General features: G+C 57.1%; 5 protein-coding genes across 5 annotated transcripts; 2 read left to right on the top strand and 3 right to left on the bottom strand.

Moving 5' to 3' along the window:
* Nucleotides 1-927: 927 nt before the first annotated feature.
* LTHEOB_7784 (Vacuolar ABC heavy metal transporter) lies at nt 928-3,892 on the bottom strand (the record flags this gene model as incomplete). Its single annotated transcript, XM_035517188.1, has 3 exons — nt 928-2,239; nt 2,288-3,420; nt 3,473-3,892. The coding sequence occupies 3 exons, from the start codon at nt 3,890-3,892 to the stop codon at nt 928-930; spliced, it is 2,865 nt and encodes a 954-aa protein (XP_035370803.1).
* A 494-nt stretch (nt 3,893-4,386) lies between these two features.
* LTHEOB_7783 (WD repeat containing protein) lies at nt 4,387-9,008 on the top strand (the record flags this gene model as incomplete). The annotated part of the gene is made up of 4 exons (XM_035517187.1): nt 4,387-4,559; nt 4,607-5,501; nt 5,565-7,028; nt 7,119-9,008. 4 exons carry the CDS (start codon nt 4,387-4,389, stop codon nt 9,006-9,008), a joined length of 4,422 nt encoding a protein of 1,473 aa, XP_035370802.1.
* A 3,039-nt stretch (nt 9,009-12,047) lies between these two features.
* Nucleotides 12,048-13,554, bottom strand: LTHEOB_7782 (Cell wall glucanase; the record flags this gene model as incomplete). Its single annotated transcript, XM_035517186.1, has 3 exons — nt 12,048-12,874; nt 12,928-13,365; nt 13,431-13,554. The coding sequence occupies 3 exons, from the start codon at nt 13,552-13,554 to the stop codon at nt 12,048-12,050; spliced, it is 1,389 nt and encodes a 462-aa protein (XP_035370801.1).
* A 5,678-nt stretch (nt 13,555-19,232) lies between these two features.
* LTHEOB_7781 (DNA double-strand break repair protein) lies at nt 19,233-20,177 on the bottom strand (the record flags this gene model as incomplete). Its single annotated transcript, XM_035517185.1, has 1 exon — nt 19,233-20,177. The coding sequence occupies one exon, from the start codon at nt 20,175-20,177 to the stop codon at nt 19,233-19,235; it is 945 nt and encodes a 314-aa protein (XP_035370800.1).
* Nucleotides 20,178-20,381: 204 nt separating this feature from the next.
* LTHEOB_7780 (Cactin) lies at nt 20,382-22,155 on the top strand (the record flags this gene model as incomplete). Its single annotated transcript, XM_035517184.1, has 5 exons — nt 20,382-20,768; nt 20,821-21,291; nt 21,338-21,961; nt 22,042-22,074; nt 22,138-22,155. The coding sequence occupies 5 exons, from the start codon at nt 20,382-20,384 to the stop codon at nt 22,153-22,155; spliced, it is 1,533 nt and encodes a 510-aa protein (XP_035370799.1).
* Between the last annotated feature and the right edge of the window lie 225 nt (nt 22,156-22,380).

Raw genomic sequence — 22,380 nt, 5'->3', positions numbered from 1 at the left:
GGGATGGTGCGAAGTCATGTCTGTCGCGAGCGATTTTCCTGGGAGAGAGGGTCTCGATCTGATCTGCTGCGCAATCGGGGGCACGTGAGCCCAGGCGCGCCCTTGCTGTGTGGGAGGTTGTGGTGTCGTGCTAGGGTGCTGCTGCCTTGCGATGCGAGGAGGCGGCGAGGCGAGGCGGGGACCGGGTCTGGTGCGCTGCGCAGCTGGAGCGGTGGGCGACAGGTTGCACGATGCGATACGATACGATACACCCCAGGTGACAGATCGCTCAGAACCCAGCGATCCGGAGTCGCAGCTGCGGGTCTGATGCTCGGCGAGCGTGCGTGGCCCCGGCGAGCCGGTTGCTGGGAGCTGGGCGGACTGCCGGGCCTCGTCGCCTCGCCGGCCGGCCGAGCAGCGCAGCCCTCACCGGTCGCCGCTGTGGCGAAGCTCGCTCCCAGATCGATTGCCTGCGAGCCGTGTGCTGCCGCCACTGCCGCTGGATTGCGAAATGTGAGACATGCGCTTCTCCGCCCTTCGCCCAGCAGCTGCCCGCCGACGCTCTGTGCGCCCCTGCGATCTGCACACAACGACAAGGCCAGCGCTACACCGCATCAACAGCGGAAGCAGCGGGTGTAGCACCCATTTCTGTACAGAGCCTATTTTTTGTCCTCCAGCCAGTGACACGCGCTACTGTATATGTACATGCGCACGTCCTGTAGCGCAAAAGTTCCATACTAGATACCCCGTCCGCCTGCGCCGTCAAGCATCGTATTTTAGCCCCCCATTCAAGCAGTGATGAGACAGAGTCCAATTGACAAGGAAATAAAAAGAAAATCATAGCCTCGTGAGTCCCGTGTACGTTATTAGAGGACACTCAGCCAACCCAACTCCAACGCCGCGATGCCTCTCTACGTATCATCTTGCCGTGCACATGTGATTGCACCCCTATTTGCCTTCCGCCCTGCCGTCCCCGCTGCCTGCTGATTCGTTCTCTCTCGACTTGGCTTTCTCGCGCTCGTCTTCGCTCTGGCTGGCGCTACCTTCTCCCTCGGTAACTATGCCATCCTTCGACTCGCGTCTTAGCCGGTCCGCCTTGTCTTTCAGCACCCGTGCTTCTTCCGCTGCTCGTTGCGCCCGCACTTGCTTCTTCCACATGCCCGCGTACTTGCCCTTCTTTGCCAGCAGTTCCTCGTGCGTGCCCTTCTCCGCCACGCGGCCCTCGTGCAGCACTAGGATCTGGTCCGCTCGTGTGATGGTGCTGAGACGGTGCGCAATGACCAGCATTGTCCGCCCTTGGCCCAGTGTGGTCAGCGCCTCCTGGATGTGCTGCTCCGTCTCCGTGTCCAGCGCCGCCGTGGCTTCGTCGAGCATGATGATGCGCGGGTCCTTGAGGATCGTGCGCGCAATCGCTACCCGCTGCTTTTCTCCGCCAGACAGCCGCAGACCGCGCTCGCCCACCTTGGTGTTGTACCCATCCGGAAATGTGAGGATCTTGTCGTGAATACTCGCTGCGCGGCATGCGTTGTACACATCTTCGTCCGTTGCACGAGGGTTGGCATACTTTAGGTTGTACATGAGTGTCTCGTTGAACAAAACCGTATCCTGTGGCACCACACCGATGTGCCTCCGGAGGGAATCGATGCTGATATCTTCAACGTCGTGACCATCGACCTGGATGGTACCGCCCTGGATGTTGTAGAAGCGGAAGAGAAGGCGGAACACCGTCGATTTGCCGCCGCCTGATTCGCCGACAAATGCTGTCGTGGTGCCTGGCTTGCAGTGGAAGTCTAGACCTTGCAGCGCCGGCTTACGCTCATCATACGCAAACCGGACATCGTTGAACCGGATGTCACCCTCGCAAGTGGGCAGGTTTTTGACGTAAGGCCTGTCCACAACAGTAGGTTGCTCCTTGAAAAGCTCAAGCATGCGTTCCGAGTTGATCATTGCCGACTGGATCATGCGGTAAAACGTTCCGAAGAAGTTCAGAGGTTGCTGCAGTTGCGCCATGTACGTAAGAAGCGTGACAAAATGGCCTACCTTGCTTTGACCAGTCGTCACCTCGTATGCCGCAATGAAGCAGGCAATCATCAGCCCAAGCATGAACACCAGGTTTTGCGTGATGTTCATGAGGTTCAGGGAGAAGAGCACCCTGTACTCGGCAGCTTGGTACTTGTTGACAGCCGCCCGATAACGGTTGAACTCGTAGGCTTCGGCGTTGAAGTATTTCACCGTCTCGTACGAGACCATCGAATCGTTTCTTGACAAAGTCAGTGACACTGTTTAACAAGCGCCGAACTCCACTTACTTGACTGCATCCTCTTCTCGGTCTGCGTTCACCATCTGGCGTCTGATCTCCGCACGCCATTGGGCCATGCGGATGGTCAGATAGACATACCAGAAAGTGACGACAGCTACGACAAGAGCATAGTAGGCATCGAATGCAATGAGGAAGAATGCTATGGCAACACACAGGTCGACCAGCATTGGGACAACCTGGAAAGTCACCTGCTCCAGGAAGGTGTTGATGGAACTGCCTTTTCCAAGAGCCGAAAGGACCTCTCCGGTTTTCTTGCCAAGATGAAAATCCAAGCTCAGGCCATGGACATGCTCGAACGCGGCAACGGAAAGCTCACGATAAGAATATTGACCGACAGGGATCCACAGCGTCGACCGTGCGGCGCCGAGGAGCCCATTGCTTCCTTGGAGGAGTCGGCAGACAATGTAGAGACAGATGTACATCCATGGCATCCTCACCGGGTGGTCTTCGTCTCCCGAAAGCTCGTTGGTGATGATTCCCACCATGTAGGGCACGAGCACGTTGACGACCCGTTGCAGCACGACGATCAGAAAACAGATGACGACCATGATCTGCAACCGGCGGTCCTTGGACGGCCAGAGGTATGGGAAGAAGACCGAGTAGCCCTTGAGATATTCCCACCAGCTCCGGGAGGGAATGTTCTCCGGTCGGCTCCAGCCGGCAGGTGCTCCTTCGGTGTGCTTGTGCTTGCCTCCTGAGGGCGCGGAGCCGTAGTGCGTGTTGCCATTGGCGCTACCATTCTCCGCGTTGTGTGCAGCCAGGAGTCCGGTGGTCTCGCTCGGGCCGTCGGCGTCGGACCGCTTGCTGTGATTGCGTCTGGCCACGAAGACGAAGTAGAAGCCGATCAACGCGCCAAGCAAGATGATGCGCAGAAGATCGACGCAAACTTCTGTGACCTCCCACTCAGTCATATTGTACCGAAGTTTGCCACGGCCTCCATGTCCGCTACGGGGCTCGCGATGCTTGTGGGTGTAGAGGGCAAGGGAGGCGGCCAGCAGGGCAAGCTCGAACAGCAGGGCGAAGATCCAGGTGGCCTGATGCACAAAGTTCGGCGCGGGCTTCGTGTCAATTATGGAGATGACGAAGAGGATGTAGACGAAAAACGAGCCGACGAGGTAGATCTGGCAAAGTCAGCCGGGTGTTCGTGTTCTCAGGCGTCCCGTCCGGTCTTACCACGACGGACTGGCCGCACCACCACTGCTCGCTGCGGCCGTACAGGGCGTGCACGATGATGTTAATGGCGTTGGCGACGAAGGTGAGGGCAACCAGGACCGAGAGCCACTCGAAAAGCAGCTTGCGGGCGCGTGGCAGGTCGTCTGCCTGGGGGTCCTTCTTCGGCGGTGTCCGCGGAGGGGTGCGCTTGGGCAGAGGCTTTCCTCCAGGGCCGGTAGGCGCATGGTCGGTGGTGTCGAGATCATTAGGATTACGATTAGGGGAGGACGAGGCGGCGACGGAGCGGATTGTAAAGGCAGTGAGGAAGAAGAGCAGCAGCACAATGGGCGAGGCGTAGTGCAGGTACAGCAGCAGCGAGCGCGTGGTGGAGTTGGAGACCAGCGGAGCGACTGGGCCGGGCGGCGTATCGTGTTGGGGCATGGCGGATGGTTGGCGAGGGGAGGGAGCGGGCGGCGGTGGAGGAAAAGGAGCCGTCAGGCAAGCATGACAGCGACTCGGGCGGGAGCCGCTCGCGTGAAGGTTGGCTGTGGCGGTTTTGTGGAGTTCGGGAGCTTTAGAGTGAGAGACAATCGCGGCGCGGCGGCGTGCAGCGTCTAGCCCGCCACAGATCCATGTGGACACACGCACGGCCGCGCATCTTGCGTTCGATGCCGCTTGCGCTTAGTGCCGGCCAGGGCAGCTGCTGGGCGCGCGCCGGGCCTGCAAGTGAATCAACACCACGCAAAATGTCACACGCGCCCCCGCGAGTCGGAGGCCGATCCAGCAGCTGCTGACTGCCGGGGCTGCACCCGCCTGCAGTCGGTCCGCCTTCCACGCCGCACCGCGCCCTCACCGCAACGCCCTGGCTCTGGATGCAGGAACACGTTGACCACGAGTAGCCCCCTCGGTCCAGCGAGAGTCTCCCCGCGCACGCCATGCCGGCCGACCCTCCGCCTGCGCCCCCGCTGCCGCCCCAGCGCCAGCAGGCGCGCAACGCCTTCACCAGATTTGTCCAGCAGAGCTTCACCAGCTACGGCTCGCGCCCGCCCAGCGCCGCGCAGGCCCGCCCCGACAGCGCGCGCCCGCCGCTCCAGCCCAGAATTCCCGGGTGCGTCGTGTGATGCGCAACCGCCAACCCCGTGCTGACCCCCGCAGGCTGAGTTCGCTGTCGTCGCAAGATGCAAGCCACAAGACCGGCCTTGACATCGGCGCCGTCCACATCAATCAGGAGCGGACACATGCCGTCCTCGCTGGCCGTGAGATCCTCAAGACGGTCCGCATCACTGGCACCAAGTGCGCCGAGGAGACCAACCTGCGCGCCGCCATCATCAATTATGCCTCGCACCACCAGGCCGGCGCCCCCTCCGCGCCAACCAGGCACCGCGACACGCTCGAGATCCACGATGTCAAGTGGTCGCATGGCAGCTACAGCTCCCACATCGCCACCGCCGCCGCCAATGGCAAGGTTGTGCTGTACGATCTCAACCGCACCGGCGTCGAGCTGGCCCAGCTGCACGAGCACCACCGCCAGGTCCACAAGTTGGCCTTCAACCCGCACCAGGGCTACCTGCTGCTGTCCGGCAGCCGTGACGCAACCGCCCGCCTGTGGGACCTGCGCGACATGAAGAAAGATGTCATGTCCTGCCCCAGCCGCGACCGCTACTCGGGCCAGAGCGAGGGCATCCGCGACATCAAGTGGTCGCCCACCGACGGCGTCGAGTTTGCCTTTGGCACTGAGAACGGCGTCATCCAGCGCTGGGACTACCGCATGAATCGTGCCCCGAAGCTCAAGATCAATGCCCATGACAAGACGTGCTATGCCATTGACTGGCATCCCGACGGCAAGCACCTGGCCAGCGCAAGCGCAGACCGCTCCGTCCGCATCTGGGACTTCTCCTCCGACCAGCGCCGCCAGAAGCCTGCCTGGGTCATCCGCACCCCGTACCCGGTTTTTAACGCGCAGTGGAGGCCGCCCTTCTGGTCTCCGGGTCAAGACCACGGCGTGTGGCAATGCACGCAGCTTGTAACGGCGTACGATCGGGACCACCCCGTCGTGCATGTGTGGGACTTCCGCCGTCCGTCCCTGCCTTTTCGGGAAATATCCCTCTATCAGACTGCTCCCACGGATCTGCTGTGGCGTTCTCGTGACCTCCTCTGGACCGTTGGGCGCGAGGGTATCTTCACCCAGTCAGACGTGCATTTCGCTCCCAAGGTTGTGGACAGGCGTAACATGTCTTCCTTTGCCGTCTCCTCCAACGGCGACATTGGCGCTTTTTCGCAGCAACGTGTCCGCCGCCGCCCTTCGGCAGGATACGACTCGGACGAAACCTACACCACCGACGGGCGAACGAAACGCGAGCTGTCCGAAAAGAGCAGTCTTCCACGGAGCTCTGCAGATGACAGCATCGATGACAGCTTCCTCAGCTCCTCGTACAAGCGCCACCATGGGCGAACGTCGAGTAACCGCTCGACCAAGTCGATCAGCAGCACACCGCCCAGCTCCGACAATCCTGGCAAGATGCTGTACCTCAACGAATCCCTTGCTAATCAGAAGCACTCGTTCACGCCCGATCAGGTCGCCCTTCGCGGTGTTGTACCCGGGTCCATTAATGTCCCTCTGTTTACCTTTCTTGCCCAGAAGTACAACATGATCGCGATCGAGGATCCGCCGACGATCCAATCATTTCAAACTATCCAAAAAGTCTTCGACGCAAATGCAGAGTACGCCCAGAAAGCTGGCAATCATCGATTGGCGAACTCGTGGAGGGTGGTGGGTCAAACAGTATCGGATGCTGTGCAACAACGCGCGACTGCAAATCACCGGCGGAGACTCGAGCAGCAGCCAGCTACTCCGGCCAAGCCACTTCCGTCAGCAGTGAGCAAGAATGTATTGACAGAGAAGAAAGAGCAGGACCTCCTTCCCATCCCTGTCGCGCGCGCAATCTACGGCGCGGATGGGCAGGCCCAGGCTTCAGCCGACAGCTCATCACAGGTACCAACGCCGATCGCCCGTGCGATCAACCCGCCCAAGGCCTCGACGCATGTGGAACAAGACGCTCTTCCAGACCCCGAGCAGGACGAAGCCTTGACCCTACCACCTTCCCTTGTGGAGAGGTCTATTCATAGAGGAGGCCAAGACCGGTCGGAAGCCTCATCCCGGCGTCAGGCGCGCAGGTCGAGCATTGCACACCCTTCATGGGCGCTCTCGACCAACGACCTCGAAGAACGACGGGCTATGGCGAGCAGCTACAGGGTTCCGCCGCGTATTCCTCTCAGCTTGGAGCCGTACGGTAGCAGTCCGGCTCTGAATGGACGCCCTGAGTTCGATCGACATAATTCCGGGGAAAGCTTCGCTATGTTTTCCGCCTCCACTGATTCGCATGGATTATCCGTTCCAGGCTCGTTCGCGAGTGGCAGATCGCCGTCGCACGCGCAGGATGCGGAGTCGTTGCAGGACCGTTGGGACCACCAAAGCAGTGGGCCAGCCTTCTCGAGCTTCGGTAACGGCGCCACATCCACGAGTGGGCCAGACCCATACATGGAGTCACCGGGTGGCTTTCGTGCTGACGTGCATAAGGTGCGTACGCCGGTTTCGTCACACCTCTCACGTTCGGCTAAATGGCTTCTTCACGCATGCGCCACATTCCCAACGCTGACTTGGGCCTAGGGACCCCCGCCGCGCATCAATTTCGATGACTCGGTACCGGATCATGGGAACGTTAGTAGCAGTACAAGCGAGCAAGGACGCATTGTGCACGAGGCCGTAGCTTCAAGCGTCGCAAACACCAACCCCACTACCAACGTCATAAGCTCGAGTTCAGAGCAAAGCAAGGCCATCCATGACATTGAGACATTGCGGAAGCATAATCAGCTCATGCGCAACTCAAGCTCAGAGTCAGATGCATTCACAAGCACTCATGGCAGCTTCTCAGAAGCATCTGTGAGTAACTTCGACATCATGGAAGCAAGCGGCACTATCGTGCCCGATGGTCCAGCTGACGCTCCCTCTCCGAATCTCGCTCGCCCTCCGTCCCTGCTCCATGAGTCTGTTAGCGCACCTGCTGCAATTGAGACCCTAGACGCGGACAGTGACGCTCTGATTCTCGCTGACTTCCTCTCCAAGCACGCAAGCGTGGACAGCGAGCTCAGCGCCCCATTCGCGCTCGTAGACATGCTTGGATGGCTTCTTGACTTCCACACGAACACACTTTCTGATGCGCAAACCGTCTCAATCATGCTTCTGCTTATCTCCGACTTTCTGCCTCATACTCACCCTCTCGCAGATGCCTCTACGTCCACCCTTCTTAACCAATATGCAGACCACCTTCACTCTCTCAACATGTCGCCCGCCCAAATCCGAGCAATCCTAAATTCGCAACTTGCACCGCTCACGCGCACCGGCATTAACCCGTTGCAAGCCGAATCAATATTGCAAACGTATCACATGCAGCTTCTTTCACTTGGGCTTTTCAATGCTGCTGCTCTTCTGCGACGAGTGGCGTATCCAACGTATCCCGCTGTGTACGAGCAAGCACTTCAGGAAACTCAAATTGGACTTCGATGCACACAGTGCAAGAGCCCCATCAACAACCCAGGTGACAAGACACTATGCGAGAATTGCAAGGGCCGGCAAGCTCCATGTCCAGTATGCTGGAGTGCACTACCACCAACAGACATAGCACCGCTCGTTGCGCCCAAGAAACGGAGCAAAAGCCGGAGCAGGACCAGAAGTCACCAGCATAATGCAAGCGTGAACAGCATCACGATCCCCCGGTCCAACGCTAGGCATAAGGCCGCCAACGGAGGTCGACACAGCCACACGCCCTCGGACGCTTCCCTGCAGATGTCCCGCACGGCTACAACCACAACAGTTACGACGGCAAACTCCGGCGTCGGCGGACCCTCGCTCAACACATCTGCCGCAGCGCGTCATCACGGCGCCGTGACGGAGTCGCCGTCTTTGCCACCTTTGCCACCGGTACTTTACTCCTCCTGCGCCACATGTGGCCACACCGCCCATACGAGTTGCCTCCGCGCTTGGCACATCGACACGAACCTTTCGCTCGGAGCTTGCCCGGTTAGCGGCTGCTTGTGCGATTGCGTGCGCGGGCCTCTTCGCGACGAAAAACTCGAAGAGATCAAGCGCCGCAAGGCCGGCGAGGACCGCGGCCGCGTTCGCGACGATGGCCGCCGAGTCCGGGATAGTGGCGCCGCCATGAGAGCGGCAGCTTTGGCCACGCGTGGTGGCGTCGCCGGTGCTGGTGTTGTCGGAGAGAGAACCGCGCCGGGCGGCGATAAAGGCGGCGCCCCCCTAGGCGGAGGAGGCTTTAGTGGCGTCGGGGGCGCCGCGTTTGGAGCTGCAACAGGGGTCGCATCATCGAGGGCAATGGGCTTGGTGAGGGCGGAGAGTACGAGGAGTGAGAGTCAGAGGGGCAGGGGTGTGGACAGAGATATGGGAGGGAGACTGGAGACGAGGGATGATAGTAGCGCAGGGATCACTGCGGGTGGTGGTGGGAGGAGAGTGAGACTTGTGGAGCCCTCCGGTAGGAGTACGTGAGAACTGTTGATCGTCGATCTAGTTTAGAAGACTATGACGTTTGTAGATGTCGGATTTGATGACAGACATGTAGATTCCGCAGTGACGATGAAAGGCTTGAACGTATTTTTACGAACAAAACTTGTATTCTCTCGTTGGATTGTGAGACATCTGTGGAGTACATGCAAAGATTTCCCAGTGATGACCAGGGTTTTTCTAATTGCGGCCAAAGGTGTGGGTGGGCAAGATCGGATGACATGCGCCACTTTTCATGTGACAGTCAATGATGGATCTCGCTCAACGTACATATTCCAGGCAGACTATGCTTATCCCGTATCAGATCCCGGTCGCTTTCCCCATGCAACAAAGCCCCTCCATTATCCAGAAAATATATTCTCAATGCAAATACCCCGTCTCTTAACAACCTTCATTAACCACATCAAACCTGCTGTAAACAACATGCCTGGTAGCATGACGTCAAAATTCTGGCTGTGCACAAGCAGGCAAACACCCAGAAGGGATCAAGCAAGCGACAGAGCATATAAGACCAATAAACAATTTTAAAACAGCCATTATAACGACCATTCCAACACACAAAGCGATATTTGTTGAGTGTAACCTTCCATTTTCGGGACCCCTGCCATTCTCATGTCTAGTGATGAAGAAACGAGAAATCGACTGGCCATCTTCATTAGGTTTGGCAGATGATATTTTCTGCAAATCGCAGAGCACTAGTAAAAAGAGTGAAATGGCCGATGTTCGGGTGACGACGCTCCCGGGGTAGATTCCAAACAATGAGGGCCATGCTTCGTACAGCATATGCAAAGTGATATATCTATTGACTAAATACCTGGCACGAGAACACTTCCCAAATATGGAGAGCTCTAGGAAGTGTGCCTTCTAAATTTTGACTTTGTTCAATTTGTTCTCTGTCAAAGCTTGTTGACTTCCACGCTGGCACCCACAAAGTCAACAGCGTGAAGGGACAACAAACTTTTAAATCTAATTTTTGGAGCGAATACGTTACTATAAAGTGTTATGGTGAAGAATCAAATTTTTTAGAGGTTCCGCAGGGGAATTGTGATCATTCGGAACATTGAATCGGCTGGTAGCTCGCCTGCATCACTTCAACGAATAACATCGTGAAGAATTTCCGTGGCATCTTGAATTGAATAAATGGCTAGATAACCACTTCTTGATTTCAGAGCGCCTACTGTATGGTTGCGGAAGTGCAGTATGGTTTGGTGATTTGGGAACATTTCTGGTTCCTCTCGAGACAACAAAGGGCGTCGGTAAAGAAGAAAGGCACTGATCGCGAGGCAAAAAATGAACAAAAGGACCGCATCGAAAACGGAAATGGAATTTGTTTTGTAACTGTCATATTTACACCGACGAATGCCCTAAGCTCTGGGAGAACAATGAGGTCAAGACTCGTACATAAGGGGTCGATTTGGGAGGACACCATTCAACCGACCCCCAACATCGGGCTGCAGAGGAAAGCCGCCACCTTCCCAGTTGATCTAGTTTGAACATCAATCCATCTAACTTTACCTTTGCCGCAACCGATGTCGCCATCCAAGACCTCCAACCCCACCCACAGCGTCAGGCAACCGCCCAGGCCCGCCACTACTCAATCACGCAAAAGCCGCCAGCCCACCAAAATGCTTCAAGGCACACCGTCACTCCAGCACAGAACAACGTCCAGCAGAACAACAACCCCAACGTTCCATCGCCGTCATCACCATCCCATCCGGCCCAGCCACCGAGCTCGTCGAGCCCCCAGCTTTCCATCGGCTAGCAGCAGCAGGCTCTCTTCTTCCCCTGCTGCACATGCAGAGCGGCGCGCGAGTCCAGGCCCAGGCCCCCTCTTCCGGCTCACGGGCAGGCAAGCGCTCGCGTCGGCAGCCGCCTACAGGAGAGGCGCGGCGCTCGCGCGTAATAACAGGGGCCACGGCAAAGGCGGCAGCGACAGCGGCAGTGTGCCGCCATCCGTGCCAGCGGCGACACCGTGTGGTACTTTCGTCTTGCCCGACCGGAGCAGGAGGAGCATTGGGGTCGCGACGACCATGCCTCTCAATCGGGTCGAGAAGGGAATTGAAGAAGAAGATGATGATGATAACGAGGAGGTAGAGGAGCGGGAGGAGGACGATGAGGATGATGATCATGTCGGCCTGCAAGTAGGCGATGGCGGGGTGAACGAAAGTGACGTCTCCCGCTCTCCTGGCTCAGACGACAGCAGAGATGTATGGGTTCGCATCGACCGGAAGTTTTGTGATGGGGTGGGGATGGATATTCCGTGTCTTCGGGGTTTCTGCTCGCGCAGGCCTTGAGTTCATATTAGCCGTGTGTGAAGGTCAGGCTGGAATAAGACTGGGGTGTCGCCGTCGGGAGGGACTGTATGAGGGCGATCAAGGCATGCAATTTGAGATCTGAAAGATAAAGGACGTTGTTTTGAGGGTGAAGTATTGGCTGTGGTTGCAGTAGACACAAAATTTGACATACATCCTGTAAGATGGAATAAATCAGTTTAGAAAAGCCACTCGCCCAGGAATCTGCACGTCTTCAGCTCTTGCTAATGATTCAATGAATGAATGCATTTACTCTTCTGGCGCGATGCCTAATTACGAGTTTTCATGTATGTCGGTGAAGAATGTACACGAAATGAGACCGCTGGAGCCATACTCTGCTCTGCACCGTTCCCAATCATTACGACTTCTGCCTTCCATAACGCTCACAAGTGTGTGCGTATGCTTCGTCCTTGCCCGCCAATAAACCCGTTCCCCAAAAATGCACAATAACTGAAAATGACAGAAAGCATCCCCAAATCCGGGGGGTTGTTCGGTGGTATCATGCTCTTCGTACCCGGCTATCCCTTTCAAACTGTGGAACGTACAGTCGAGGGAATAAGAAAAAAAAAGAAATTTAGACCAAAAGCGGGATGAGATCGGCCGGAAGGATCGTGGCATGACCACGCCTTCATCATAATTAAGGTGATATGACGAGTCATATCCCAGAAGCGATTGTTCATCAGCCCAAGGTCGTTCAAAAGAAAGAGATCGACTACAAAATCAGCAGACTGGCAAAAGCGGCAACAAATGCAATGACGCTGGCACCAACACCATGGAGGCCGGCCGGGGCGTCACTGCTGCTGTTGGAGTCGTCGCCGCCCTGGCTGAAGGTCTGGGAGCTAGAAGAGCTGGACGAGCTGGAGCTGTCGCTGCCATCGCTGGTGGAGGAGCCATCGGAACCGGAGCTGTCCGAGCTATCGGAGCTCGAAGTGCTGCCAGTGTCGCCGCGGTTACCGCCGCCGCTCACGCCGGGGACGGACTCGGGCTCGGCGGCGGTGCTGGAAGCGGAAGAGGCGGAGCTGGTCTTGGTAGAGCCGCCGGCGGAGGAGGAGCTCGAAGCCTTGCCTTTGTCGGGATCCTCACCGGTAGCCTGGAGGGAGCCAAGGATCACCTGCTTATCCGAGATGACAACCGTGTCGTTGGTGCCGGCCTCGTTGTCATAGATGTACGTCTTGGAGCCGTCCTTGGTGGCGCCAGACGGCGGGTCGTAGCATTCAACCTCGATGGACGAGAAGTGAGCATAGTAGTAGCCGTTCTGCATGTACTGGCTGCTCCAATCGACAAGACCGCCAGCCCACTCGATGGTACCCTCGCCGTTGGAAGGAAGACCAGCAGGCCAGAGCGAGAGCATGACACGAGAAGGAGTCTGCGGGTAGTCGAAGCGGTTGGAAGTGGCATTCCAGGTGTCCTTGCGGTTGAGAGTGCGCATGGTCTTGCCGTCAATGGACCAGGTCAGCGTGTCGGGTTGCCAGTCAATGACGTATTCGTGCTCCTGGTTGACAGTGTCGCTAGACATCTTGAGGTTCTCGCCATTGTTGTCTGCGAAGTCGGTCAGCAATCGTCGGCAGTGTGCTTGGGAGAGAGGGACGTACAGTTGGTTACTCCCTGACTGTAAAAATTGCTCTGAGCGGTATTGATGTCGGTACCGACGAACTCGAAGTCAATCTCGTCCCTTACGTCACTCATCATGATGAACGCAGTGACAACGCCCTTGCCCTGCGAGGTGGTCATCTTGGCAGTGATTTTGCCGTACCACACGTAGTGGGAGCTGGCCAGCAGGGTGCCGACCGTGTCCTGGGCCATGGTGAGCAGGACGCCGCCATTGTACTCGAGCGGTTTGCCCGTCGAGACCCAATTGGTCTTGCTCGCATCGCCCAGGTACTTGGCGATATCAGTGACGCCGCTGAGCCCGTCGATTTTGAACTTGCTGGAATCGCACACCGGGGCGGGCACGCAGGAGTCGAGCGTGTGCGAGAACAGCGGGTCGCAGCCGCCGAGGCAGTATGCACCAACGCCGCACTGACCGTACTCTGCATAGCGGCCATGTTAGCGGCTGTGTACGTTGAAACGCGCGGGCGGAGGGGAAGTGACGTACGGGAGCAGCACGGGGAACTGGCCGGGCACGGATTGTTAGGCCCGCAGGTTGGAATGTCGGCGCGGACTACGGAGAGCAGAGTGATAGCTGCCAGCGCAGCAGCAGACACGAGGGAGCGGCCCATGGCGACGGGAGTAACTGCGGATGTTCGTTGTACGGAAGAAGCGGGAGTATGCAGGGTGTTTCGTGTGACGGGAGCGACCGAAGGCAGGGCAGCAGCACGGACGAGCGAGTGGAAGTCCTGGAGCTTGCTGCGAACGCAGAACGAGGGGTGTCGAGGTGGAGAGTAGGAGAGCGAGCGGCGTGCCGCAGGGGGCGCCGGGAGAAGAAAAGAGAAGCATGGGTGTGTTCGACAGGCAGTCTCGCCGCGGACGCGATGCCAATTCGGGCGTGTGGAGGAATGGAGGCAATTAAGGTTGGCTGGCGGCGATCGCCCATGCGGAGGATTTGCCCTCGCTCTTTCCCCCAAGCAGTCGGCTCTATTCCGCGACAGGCAAAGAGCCCGGCCAACACGAGCGTGCAAAACCCTTCGACGCAAAAATAGGCCGCTAGATCCTACCATAACATCCGTTCAGGCCGTCGTATCTCTCGGCCTGACCGCCGCCCGACGCTGAGCGCGCCTAACGAGCGAGAATTGTGGAGAGCGTTTTGTTTTGACTGGACCCTTTGCTGGCCCGCGATTCATGCGCCTCGGCTACGCTCGACAGCCGCGTGACCCGCCGCCTCCTCCCGTCACACCATCAATTGCCGCATTCCTTCCATCCCTTCTAGCGCATATCCATGCCAGACGCCTTTGTCTCTGCTCCGTCATGCCTTCACTGTGGCCTTCTTCATTTGCGCGTGCTGGAGATTTTCACTGATCGCCCTTAGCTATTATTTATGCTTAATCTGCTGCAGCAAGTCATGTCGCATCCGTGCGCCCGCATGTCGTGCAGGACCCGAAAAGAAGCTTACTTACTCCCGATGTCCCGGAAATCATTGGCCCCCTTCCTGCAGAAATAAGAAAAGGATGAGGAATCGGAAAGAAAAGCTGCAGAAAAAAGAGAGCCGCATGCTGCACGTCATCCTTGCCGCGCCACCTCTGAAACAGAACGAATAAAGCCCGCCCCCGAACAAGTATTATCCATGCCATCATGCATTACCCCCATGCTAAACACCAGCCACCATGCGCCAAGCAGATCCATGGGTATCGTGCTGTGCTGTGAAGAAAATCGAAAATTGCTGAACTTCAGGACGACATGCGCGGGTGGTCGTCAGGCTGGCACTTCGGGCAGAGCAGTGGGTAGTGCGGGAGCGCCTCGAAAGCGCCCACCATCTGGACGTGCCCGCAAGTCTTGAGCATGCCATAGCCCACGTACTCCTTGGCTTCCGGCGCAAAAATGGTCGGGTATTTCTCGCGAGCATTTTCCGTCTTCCTGAGGTAATCGTACGCTGCGCCGTGCGTCAGAGGGCCGCCGTTGATACTCGTCAACTCGCCGTGCCACCACTTCTCAACCGGGTCGTCTCCCTTAGGAATCGTGGGAGTCGGTAGGCCTCTGCCTCCCCTACCCAAGTACGGCTCTCTCGATGGCTGACTGGCCGCCTGCGATCTGCGCCCGTACCACACGTTGTTGATCGCGCGGAAAGCACCGGCAGATCCCAGGCTCTGAGCCGCGTTTGGAACACCCCAGCCACCATCCGGGGGCCCGACCGATACACCGTATTGAGGAACTGTAGTACCAAAGCGACCGGGAACCGTACCATAAGGTCCGCTCATCGAGCTGGATCTGGACGCATGTCTGCTGTATGCGCTCATGTCCCTGTCAGAGGAACGGTCCCACAGGTCGCCGTGATCGTCAGGATTCTTCTTTGGGGATTTCTTCTTCTTTTTATTTTTCCAACCCGTCGGCTCGGTCGGTTCGGTTGTAGGCTGCCGGGTTGGAAGAGTCTCACCCGGCGGATAAGTCGTAGCCATCCACTGCGGCGGCACCTGCAGCCGCGCAGGGGCTCCATAGCTTGTTGTCGCGAGGAAAGGATTGCTGAAATCACTACTTCCCGGCACAAACTCTTGGGCTTGAGCATTCAGCCTACTGGGAGTCGTGGCGTTGCCTCTGAAGTGCCGTCGTAGGTGTGGAGGGACGCTGACACGCTTAGATGTCTCAATCTCAGGAGGATTGCTGGGTGAAGCAAACCCACTTCCCTTGATTGTGCTCACGGCTGAACTGCTGCCACTCCTAAGCGAATGCAGCGACCACTGTGAACTCTCATTGGGTCTCGAGCTACTGCTCTGGTCCTCGGTGAATGAAGTCTCCGAGCCTACAACCTCATCCTCGGCAAACCCGCGAGTGCCTTCTTCCGAATCGGCTCCTGTACCGCTGGCCTTGGAGCGAAGCGACACGCTCTCAAGATCTGTTTCCCGAGATAAACTGACAGTCGACTCTGGCCACGTGTTGATTGTTTCTGGAGAGCGTGTATCATCGTGCTTAGAGTCTTCCACAATTGACTTCTCCTTAGACTGTTCCCTCTCGACACTTGCTCCTTCATAACCTGCACCTGCAAATGTCGACGTTGCGTCGGGGTGTATTATCGAGGAAGCGATGGGGCTTTTGGCGTGGAAAGAAGGCGATTCGGACGAAAAGCCTGATGGTCCATACCCAATACCCAAACCGGAATCTTCATTAGGATCCTCAGGCGTATCAGTAAAGTGGACATGAGAGCTTAGATGCTCAGCATGCTGGAGTTCTGCCACAGCCGCGCTGGCCTTTGCGATGGCCTCATCTGACTTGGTTATTTCAGACCTCGCAGCATTGATAACGGTGGATTCAGCTCTCTTTTCATTAGAAGCAGTAGGTGTCTGGTCTTCATCTCCTAGCTTTGCAGTCTGATTGGAGCGGCCTGTAATATCGAAGTTCTGGATGGGCGGCGCTGCCGGAGAAGGTGTCCTCTGAATATCAACCGGCGGTTCAGACGCCGTCTCGGAAACTGTAATCTCATTCCGGGCCTCAGATCGGACAGGCGATGGCTCAGAGCCGCTGGTTCTAGGTGCACGATTGCGATCGACGATAGCCACCAACCTTGGGATGCGGGAAGGAGAAGCAGGCGGTGGAAGTGCATGATACACATCCTCGTGCGCAGTGGCGAAGCTTTGACTGGAACCACTAGGGAACGGAGAAGCAGCGGCAGTTCGGTATTGAGAGTTGGATGTTGTATCGGAAGAAGCGGCCTTGGAATGAGTCTTCGAAGCTGTCTTGCTGGGAGGAAGTGCCTTCGGTATGGCAGGAACGAGCTTTGTTGTATCAGGCGCTTTATCCTTTTGCTCGCGGGCTGCGGCTCGACGGGCTGTGGCTAATTGAAAAGGTACCACCTTCGTAGGAGATTTCGGCGTGATCGTTGAGCCATCATGCGCAGCCTTGGGTTGCCTTCCAAGGTTCCCTAGCGATTTGCGCCCGGTCAAGACTGGCGCAGACTTCTGGGAGGCTGAAGACAGCCCGGCAGTCCATTCTGTCGGTAAGGGTTTCCTAGGGCTGTCTGGTCGGTGTGTAGGTGGTTGTGGTCTCCGGAAGTCAAGCGTCGCACCAGAACCACGTGTTGGCGCCATAGCGGGAATAGCAGGAATAGCTAGCGAAATAGGGTCAAGTAAATCGCTTTCAAAGGATGTGGGGGAGGTTGAGACTGTACCAGCGTCAGATGCGGCCGTAGGATCCGATGTGGAACTGCTATCGGGCCTGGATGAAAGAGTATTTAGCAAGGAATAGCGGAGGCGAGAGAGGCAGACTTACCGATCTGCGCTGAACAGTCTAGCGATCTGCGCCCAGGAAGACGTAGACGAGGCTCGGGCTCTGGGGGAGACAGAGGCTGGCTTGGTGGGAGAGAGCAGGGGGAATTGGGCGGACGAATGAAGATCGAGGCTGGCGCTTCCAGTCTCAGGAAAGTCCTTGGTCTCGTGCTTGGAGGCTGCCCGCTTCGTCGGGCGGACAGTCTGGTCGGAACCGCTCCTTCCGCGTCCAGTGACCTTGCGCCTGCCTCTGTATGTGCCTCTGCCAACCCACCTGCTTCTGTTTGCGTTCTCGTCGCCCCAACCCTCCGATGCTGGCTGAAACGTCTGCGTGCTACTGTCAGAACCTGCCGCAGCAGAGTCGAGCCGAGCCGCCAGACGCTGCGCGGGTGACGGCAAACTGGAAGACGGCGTCGTACAGCCCTGTGCAACCGAACCAGAATTAGACTCCATGGCAGTGCGCGCGATTGATGCCCACGTTGTCGGTGGCGTTTGCTGGCTCGCTACGGCGTGTCGAACGGGTTGCTGCAGCAGCATGTCCTGTTCTTCCGCCCTCTGGTCCACAAAGCTCGTATCTGCATCGTGCTTTTCTTGTCCTGCAGCTTGCCCGGAAGTATGGTTGTAAATGTTCGTTGCACACTCAGACGGAGGGTACACATCCTCTTTTGTGTCGCGAGGGTGAGGAGCTGCCAGCCCAGCTCGTTCATAGGCTTTGTCGCAAAAGTCGACTAGAGTGAAGTCGGCATGCTGGCAGCGGGAGTAGTAAATGTAGCGATAGTTGCACATTGCGATGCGCAACAAGGGAGTCGCAGCGGTTGGTGGGTGTGGATGGTGGAGAGAAGAGCCTCGCCAGAACACCTTCGACGATATATCTCGGGAACGAGCAAACGAAAAGCCGGCCGAGTCTCCAGGCCAACAGTGCCCATGTGAGATCCATCACCTTCGAGCTGGAAATTGCCTCCACTTCACTTCGCTCAGATAACACACCACAAGGTTAAGCTTTAAACAGCCACGCTTCGGTCAACACTTCCTTCAATGGCAATAAAAGACGTAAAGACGAGGGAAATATATGCTACTGTAGCTTCCTGAAAGAGGCTCTCACTTGATGACCTGCCCATCCTACACTCTTTACTCACTCACTCCACTACTTCAAAGAGAACAATATGATGAGCTGTAGCCAGCATTTTTCCAAGGTTAGCCCAACTGCAAATGAGGGACATTCCGAATCGGAAGTGATGTTGTCCCAGGGAAGGTACTTACGCTTGACCAAATATCCAATTCGAGAGACCGACTTCTCGTGCCTTAGAACTTTCTCTTCTTTTTCGGTCCTTGAGACTTTTCCAATGTGCGTTTGAGCTCTTCGCGCTTCCTATTCGCTCGATCCAAGCCTGATTCCGGCGCAATGCTTTGATATGGCGTAGATGTTGTCGTTCCTTCTGAAGCCACTCTGGACAAACTCACATCTGGCGACCGTGCCCGTCTGACCATGCTCGTTCCCGTCGATCCAACATCCTCGCCGTCTCCACTGACTCTATTGTGAATCCCACTTGAAATGGGGGCTTCCGAGGGAGGTGAAGTCGACGACGCGCTATCGTTTGCTTTGCTTGGTGACTTCTTACCTCCGAGCACACCGAGCTTTCCTCGGCGGGTATGTGCTGCCGTCGGGTTCTCCCTACCACTCGGGCCAGCCTGGGCCGTGAGCGCAGGCTCAGGCTCGGGTTCAGGCGCCGTCGCAATGTTTGTACCGTCTTCGTCTTCCGTTTCGGATGCAGTCGTTTCTCCTCCTGCGGCCTTACCGCTGCCTATTGGGGCTTTCTCGGGCGGCTTAGATGCCCTCCCTCCTAGTCTACCGAGTTTCTTTGGTTCGGGTGAAACAACTGGTGGTGTGGACGTGGATGGTGCTGATAAAGACGTAGACTTGTGCACTCTGGATGGTCCGTCTAGGTCTTCATCATCGGTCGTCGCTTCAGAATCATAAACGTAAGCTGGCCGAGGCAGAGAGCTTGAAAGGTTGTGCTTGGACGAATTTTGTGGCTCTTTTGATTTCTTCAATCGCGGTGGGGTTGCTTGACGCTGCTGGTAATTAGACAGAACCGAGAACAGGTCCAAGCACAACTCACCTCGAATTCGTCTTCCTCAGCAATTGGCGTTTTCTCCGCCCCCGAGGCATCTCCGCCTGCAGAGGGGTTTCCAACTTCGTCAACAACGTTGCTGACAGCAGTTGGCAGATTGGAGAGCCAAAGATCATCCTTATCTTGGTCATCATCTACGGATTCAGTAGACGCCGATACCTCAAGAACTCGAAACAAGCTACTTTCGGGCACCCGAGCATTTCGGGCCTTGGCGTAGCTCTGCCGCCATTGCTCAGAGTCAAAGCGGCCAAGACCTTGAACCTGCCTGACTGCTTGCTCTCTAGGCGTCAAATGAACGGCGCCGGCTGCGCCGGGGAAGATAGTGGTGATATCTGTGCCAGAGGCCTCGAGTTTATCCAGCAGCTTGGAAATGACGTGATCTTTAGCATTAAGTCGGCCGACTAAATCATCTACTTGCTGCATGTGATGATAGAGGTTGCTCATGAGAGGCGAGATCACATGGTGCTGCAAGGATGCAGAAGGCAAAGGCGTGCAGTTTAGCATCCATTCCAGGCTGCCAAGCGAGCCGGGCAAGGGCGCTGTGAGATGGAGGTTCAGGGCTCGTGAGTCCTTTACGTTCTTGGTCACTTGGCGGCGCGTCCCGGCGTGACCCTCAATCGCGTTCCTAATGTGATCGAGCAAGAGACGCATCTGCGCGGCATCTTCAGTTGGATCAATCGCAGTTTCCTCGCACAGGGCACGCTTGAATATGCTTTTCCTGTCCATGCTCTCCTTCCAGATGTTGCGGAGGTCTGTCAGAAACACGACATAGCTGTTGGAGGTGAATTTGGTCTTTGCAAACAGCGGCGGGCACGGTGGCGGGATGCCGCTGACTTGCAGCGGCTTCCAAGTTAGCTCCATGTGCGACTGTGATGGCGGCAGGCTGGCGATGGTGTTGAGGTGGGTTGGTGTTAAGTAGGCGGCGTTTCAGCGCGAAGGGCCGATTGTGTGGCCGTGACGTCTGCCTGCGCGCGGCCCTCTCCGCAACCCCGGCACGGTCGCGTCGCGGCAGCACCTGAGCTTACCCAGCACGTCAAACTACTCTACTCCAAGACAGCCAACACCATGGACCCGCAGAATCAACCCCCGTGGCGTGCGCGACCGGCCCACCGGAAGCCTGCGTCTACCATCCCGAGCAAACGCTCCGCCGACACGCAAGAGGAAGAATGGGTCGCCGGCGAGGATCGTTTTGTTCTGCAGCAAGCGAAGAAAAAGGCCGCCATACGAGTGAAGGGTGGCCGTGCAAAGCCTATCGACTGGCTCGCGGTGACTCTCCGCGTCATTGACGGCACTCAGGACGTCTTGGACGAGGATGACGACACCGAGCTGGACATTGTCGACCCCGAGGGCGTGCTCGAATCCCTGGACGAGAAGCAGATGGAGGAGCTGGAGAACGACATCGATACCTATCTGACGCTCGAAACCGACAGGAAGAACAAGGAATTCTGGCAGGTACGTTGTTGCCCAAACTCTCCACGCGCCGCATATTGCTGACCCAGCTCAGACTATGAAGGTCATCTGCAAAGACCGCCGCCAGAAATCCAAATCTTCCGGCCGAGAGGCTCGTGGTGTCAGTTCGGTCGCCGGCGACGTTGACCGCCTCCTTAGCCCGAAATCGCTCGAAGAGCTCGAGGCGCTCGAGAGGCAGATCCGGAGAAAGCTCGACTCGAACGAACCCATCGACGTTGATTACTGGGAACACCTCCTGAAGAGTCTTCTTGTGTGGAAAGCCAAGGCGAAGCTAAGACGCTTGTCTCAGACCATCATCAACAGCCGGCTGCAGGGGTTGCGCAAGCAACAGGAGCAAGAGGCACTCGTAGTGCAGGACAAGTTGCGAGGGATTCTGGGCTCAAACTCGACGTCCCAGTCTTCTGTGGCATACACACAGGCGATGGATCCGGAGCCTTTCTTGAAACTGCGCTCGGAAGATAAGGCGCTTGAGTCGGTTGATGAGAAGGCCTTCCTGGACAAAATTGTGAGTCGGTCCAAGGCATGGTATCTTCAAGGGCTAACCTGTGCAGGCCGAAGATCGACGCAAGGTCTTGAAGCTGGGATATGTTCCCTTCAAGCAGTCTGGCCCCGACAAAGCTGCTCCCACGATACAGGCCAAACCAACGGATACGGGAAGCGCGGCAGGCGTCTCCAGGTTCGCCGCACGAGACGAGGATTTTTCACATGCTACTCAAACGCTGTACGAGCGCGAGGTTGCTCGCGGGGTCAGTGAAAACGAGGAGATTTTCAACGGCGAAGAGGAGGTCATCACACCAAACAAGTCGCGGTGGGCGGACAAGTACCGGCCGCGCAAGCCACGCTATTTCAACCGGGTGCAGATGGGGTATGAGTGGAACAAATACAACCAGACGCACTACGACCACGACAATCCTCCGCCCAAGGTTGTACAGGGCTACAAGTTCAACATCTTCTACCCTGACCTGATCGACAAGACCAAAGCACCGACGTACCGCATCGAACGGGAGAATGGGCGGAAGCGCGGCCAGTCATTCGCGCCAGCTGGCGAAGAAGACACATGCTTGATCCGCTTCATTGCCGGACCGCCGTACGAAGACATTGCATTTCGAATCGTTGACAAGGAGTGGGATTACAGCGCCAAACGGGAGCGAGGGTTCAAGAGCAGCTTCGACAAAGTAAGGCTTTCGACGAGGCGGCGCGTCTCCGTATTTAGTGGCAGTGACGTTGTGCGGGGCGATGCTGACAAGGTGGACAGGGAATCCTGCAGCTTCACTTTCAGTTCAAGAAGGTATCTCCCGCTTGAACCAGGCTGGCAGACAAGGCATTGGAGCAGAGTGCTAACACGACTTAGATTTACTACCGTAAATGAGCGGTCCGTTAGATCCAGTGTGTTGGAGACGGCATGCTCGGCCAATCATAACAAGGCCGCTAAGGGGCGCCTGCGTCCGTGTTACAAGCAGCGGGTGGAGAGACTCCCGGGTTCGGAGGAAGGCCGCGTTAGGGTACCCGACATTCCTGGACTTTGGTAGCTCTGCTGCGGCGATGCAGCATGAAAATTCATGGGCTTCCACATGCATCCAAGAGGTGGGTGGCA

This window comes from Lasiodiplodia theobromae (genome assembly GCF_012971845.1).
Source record: "Lasiodiplodia theobromae strain AM2As chromosome Unknown scaffold_24, whole genome shotgun sequence".
NCBI classification, from domain to species: Eukaryota; Fungi; Ascomycota; class Dothideomycetes; order Botryosphaeriales; family Botryosphaeriaceae; genus Lasiodiplodia; species Lasiodiplodia theobromae.
Note: the sequence above shows the minus strand (reverse complement) of the source record. Positions and strands in the feature narration are given on the sequence as shown.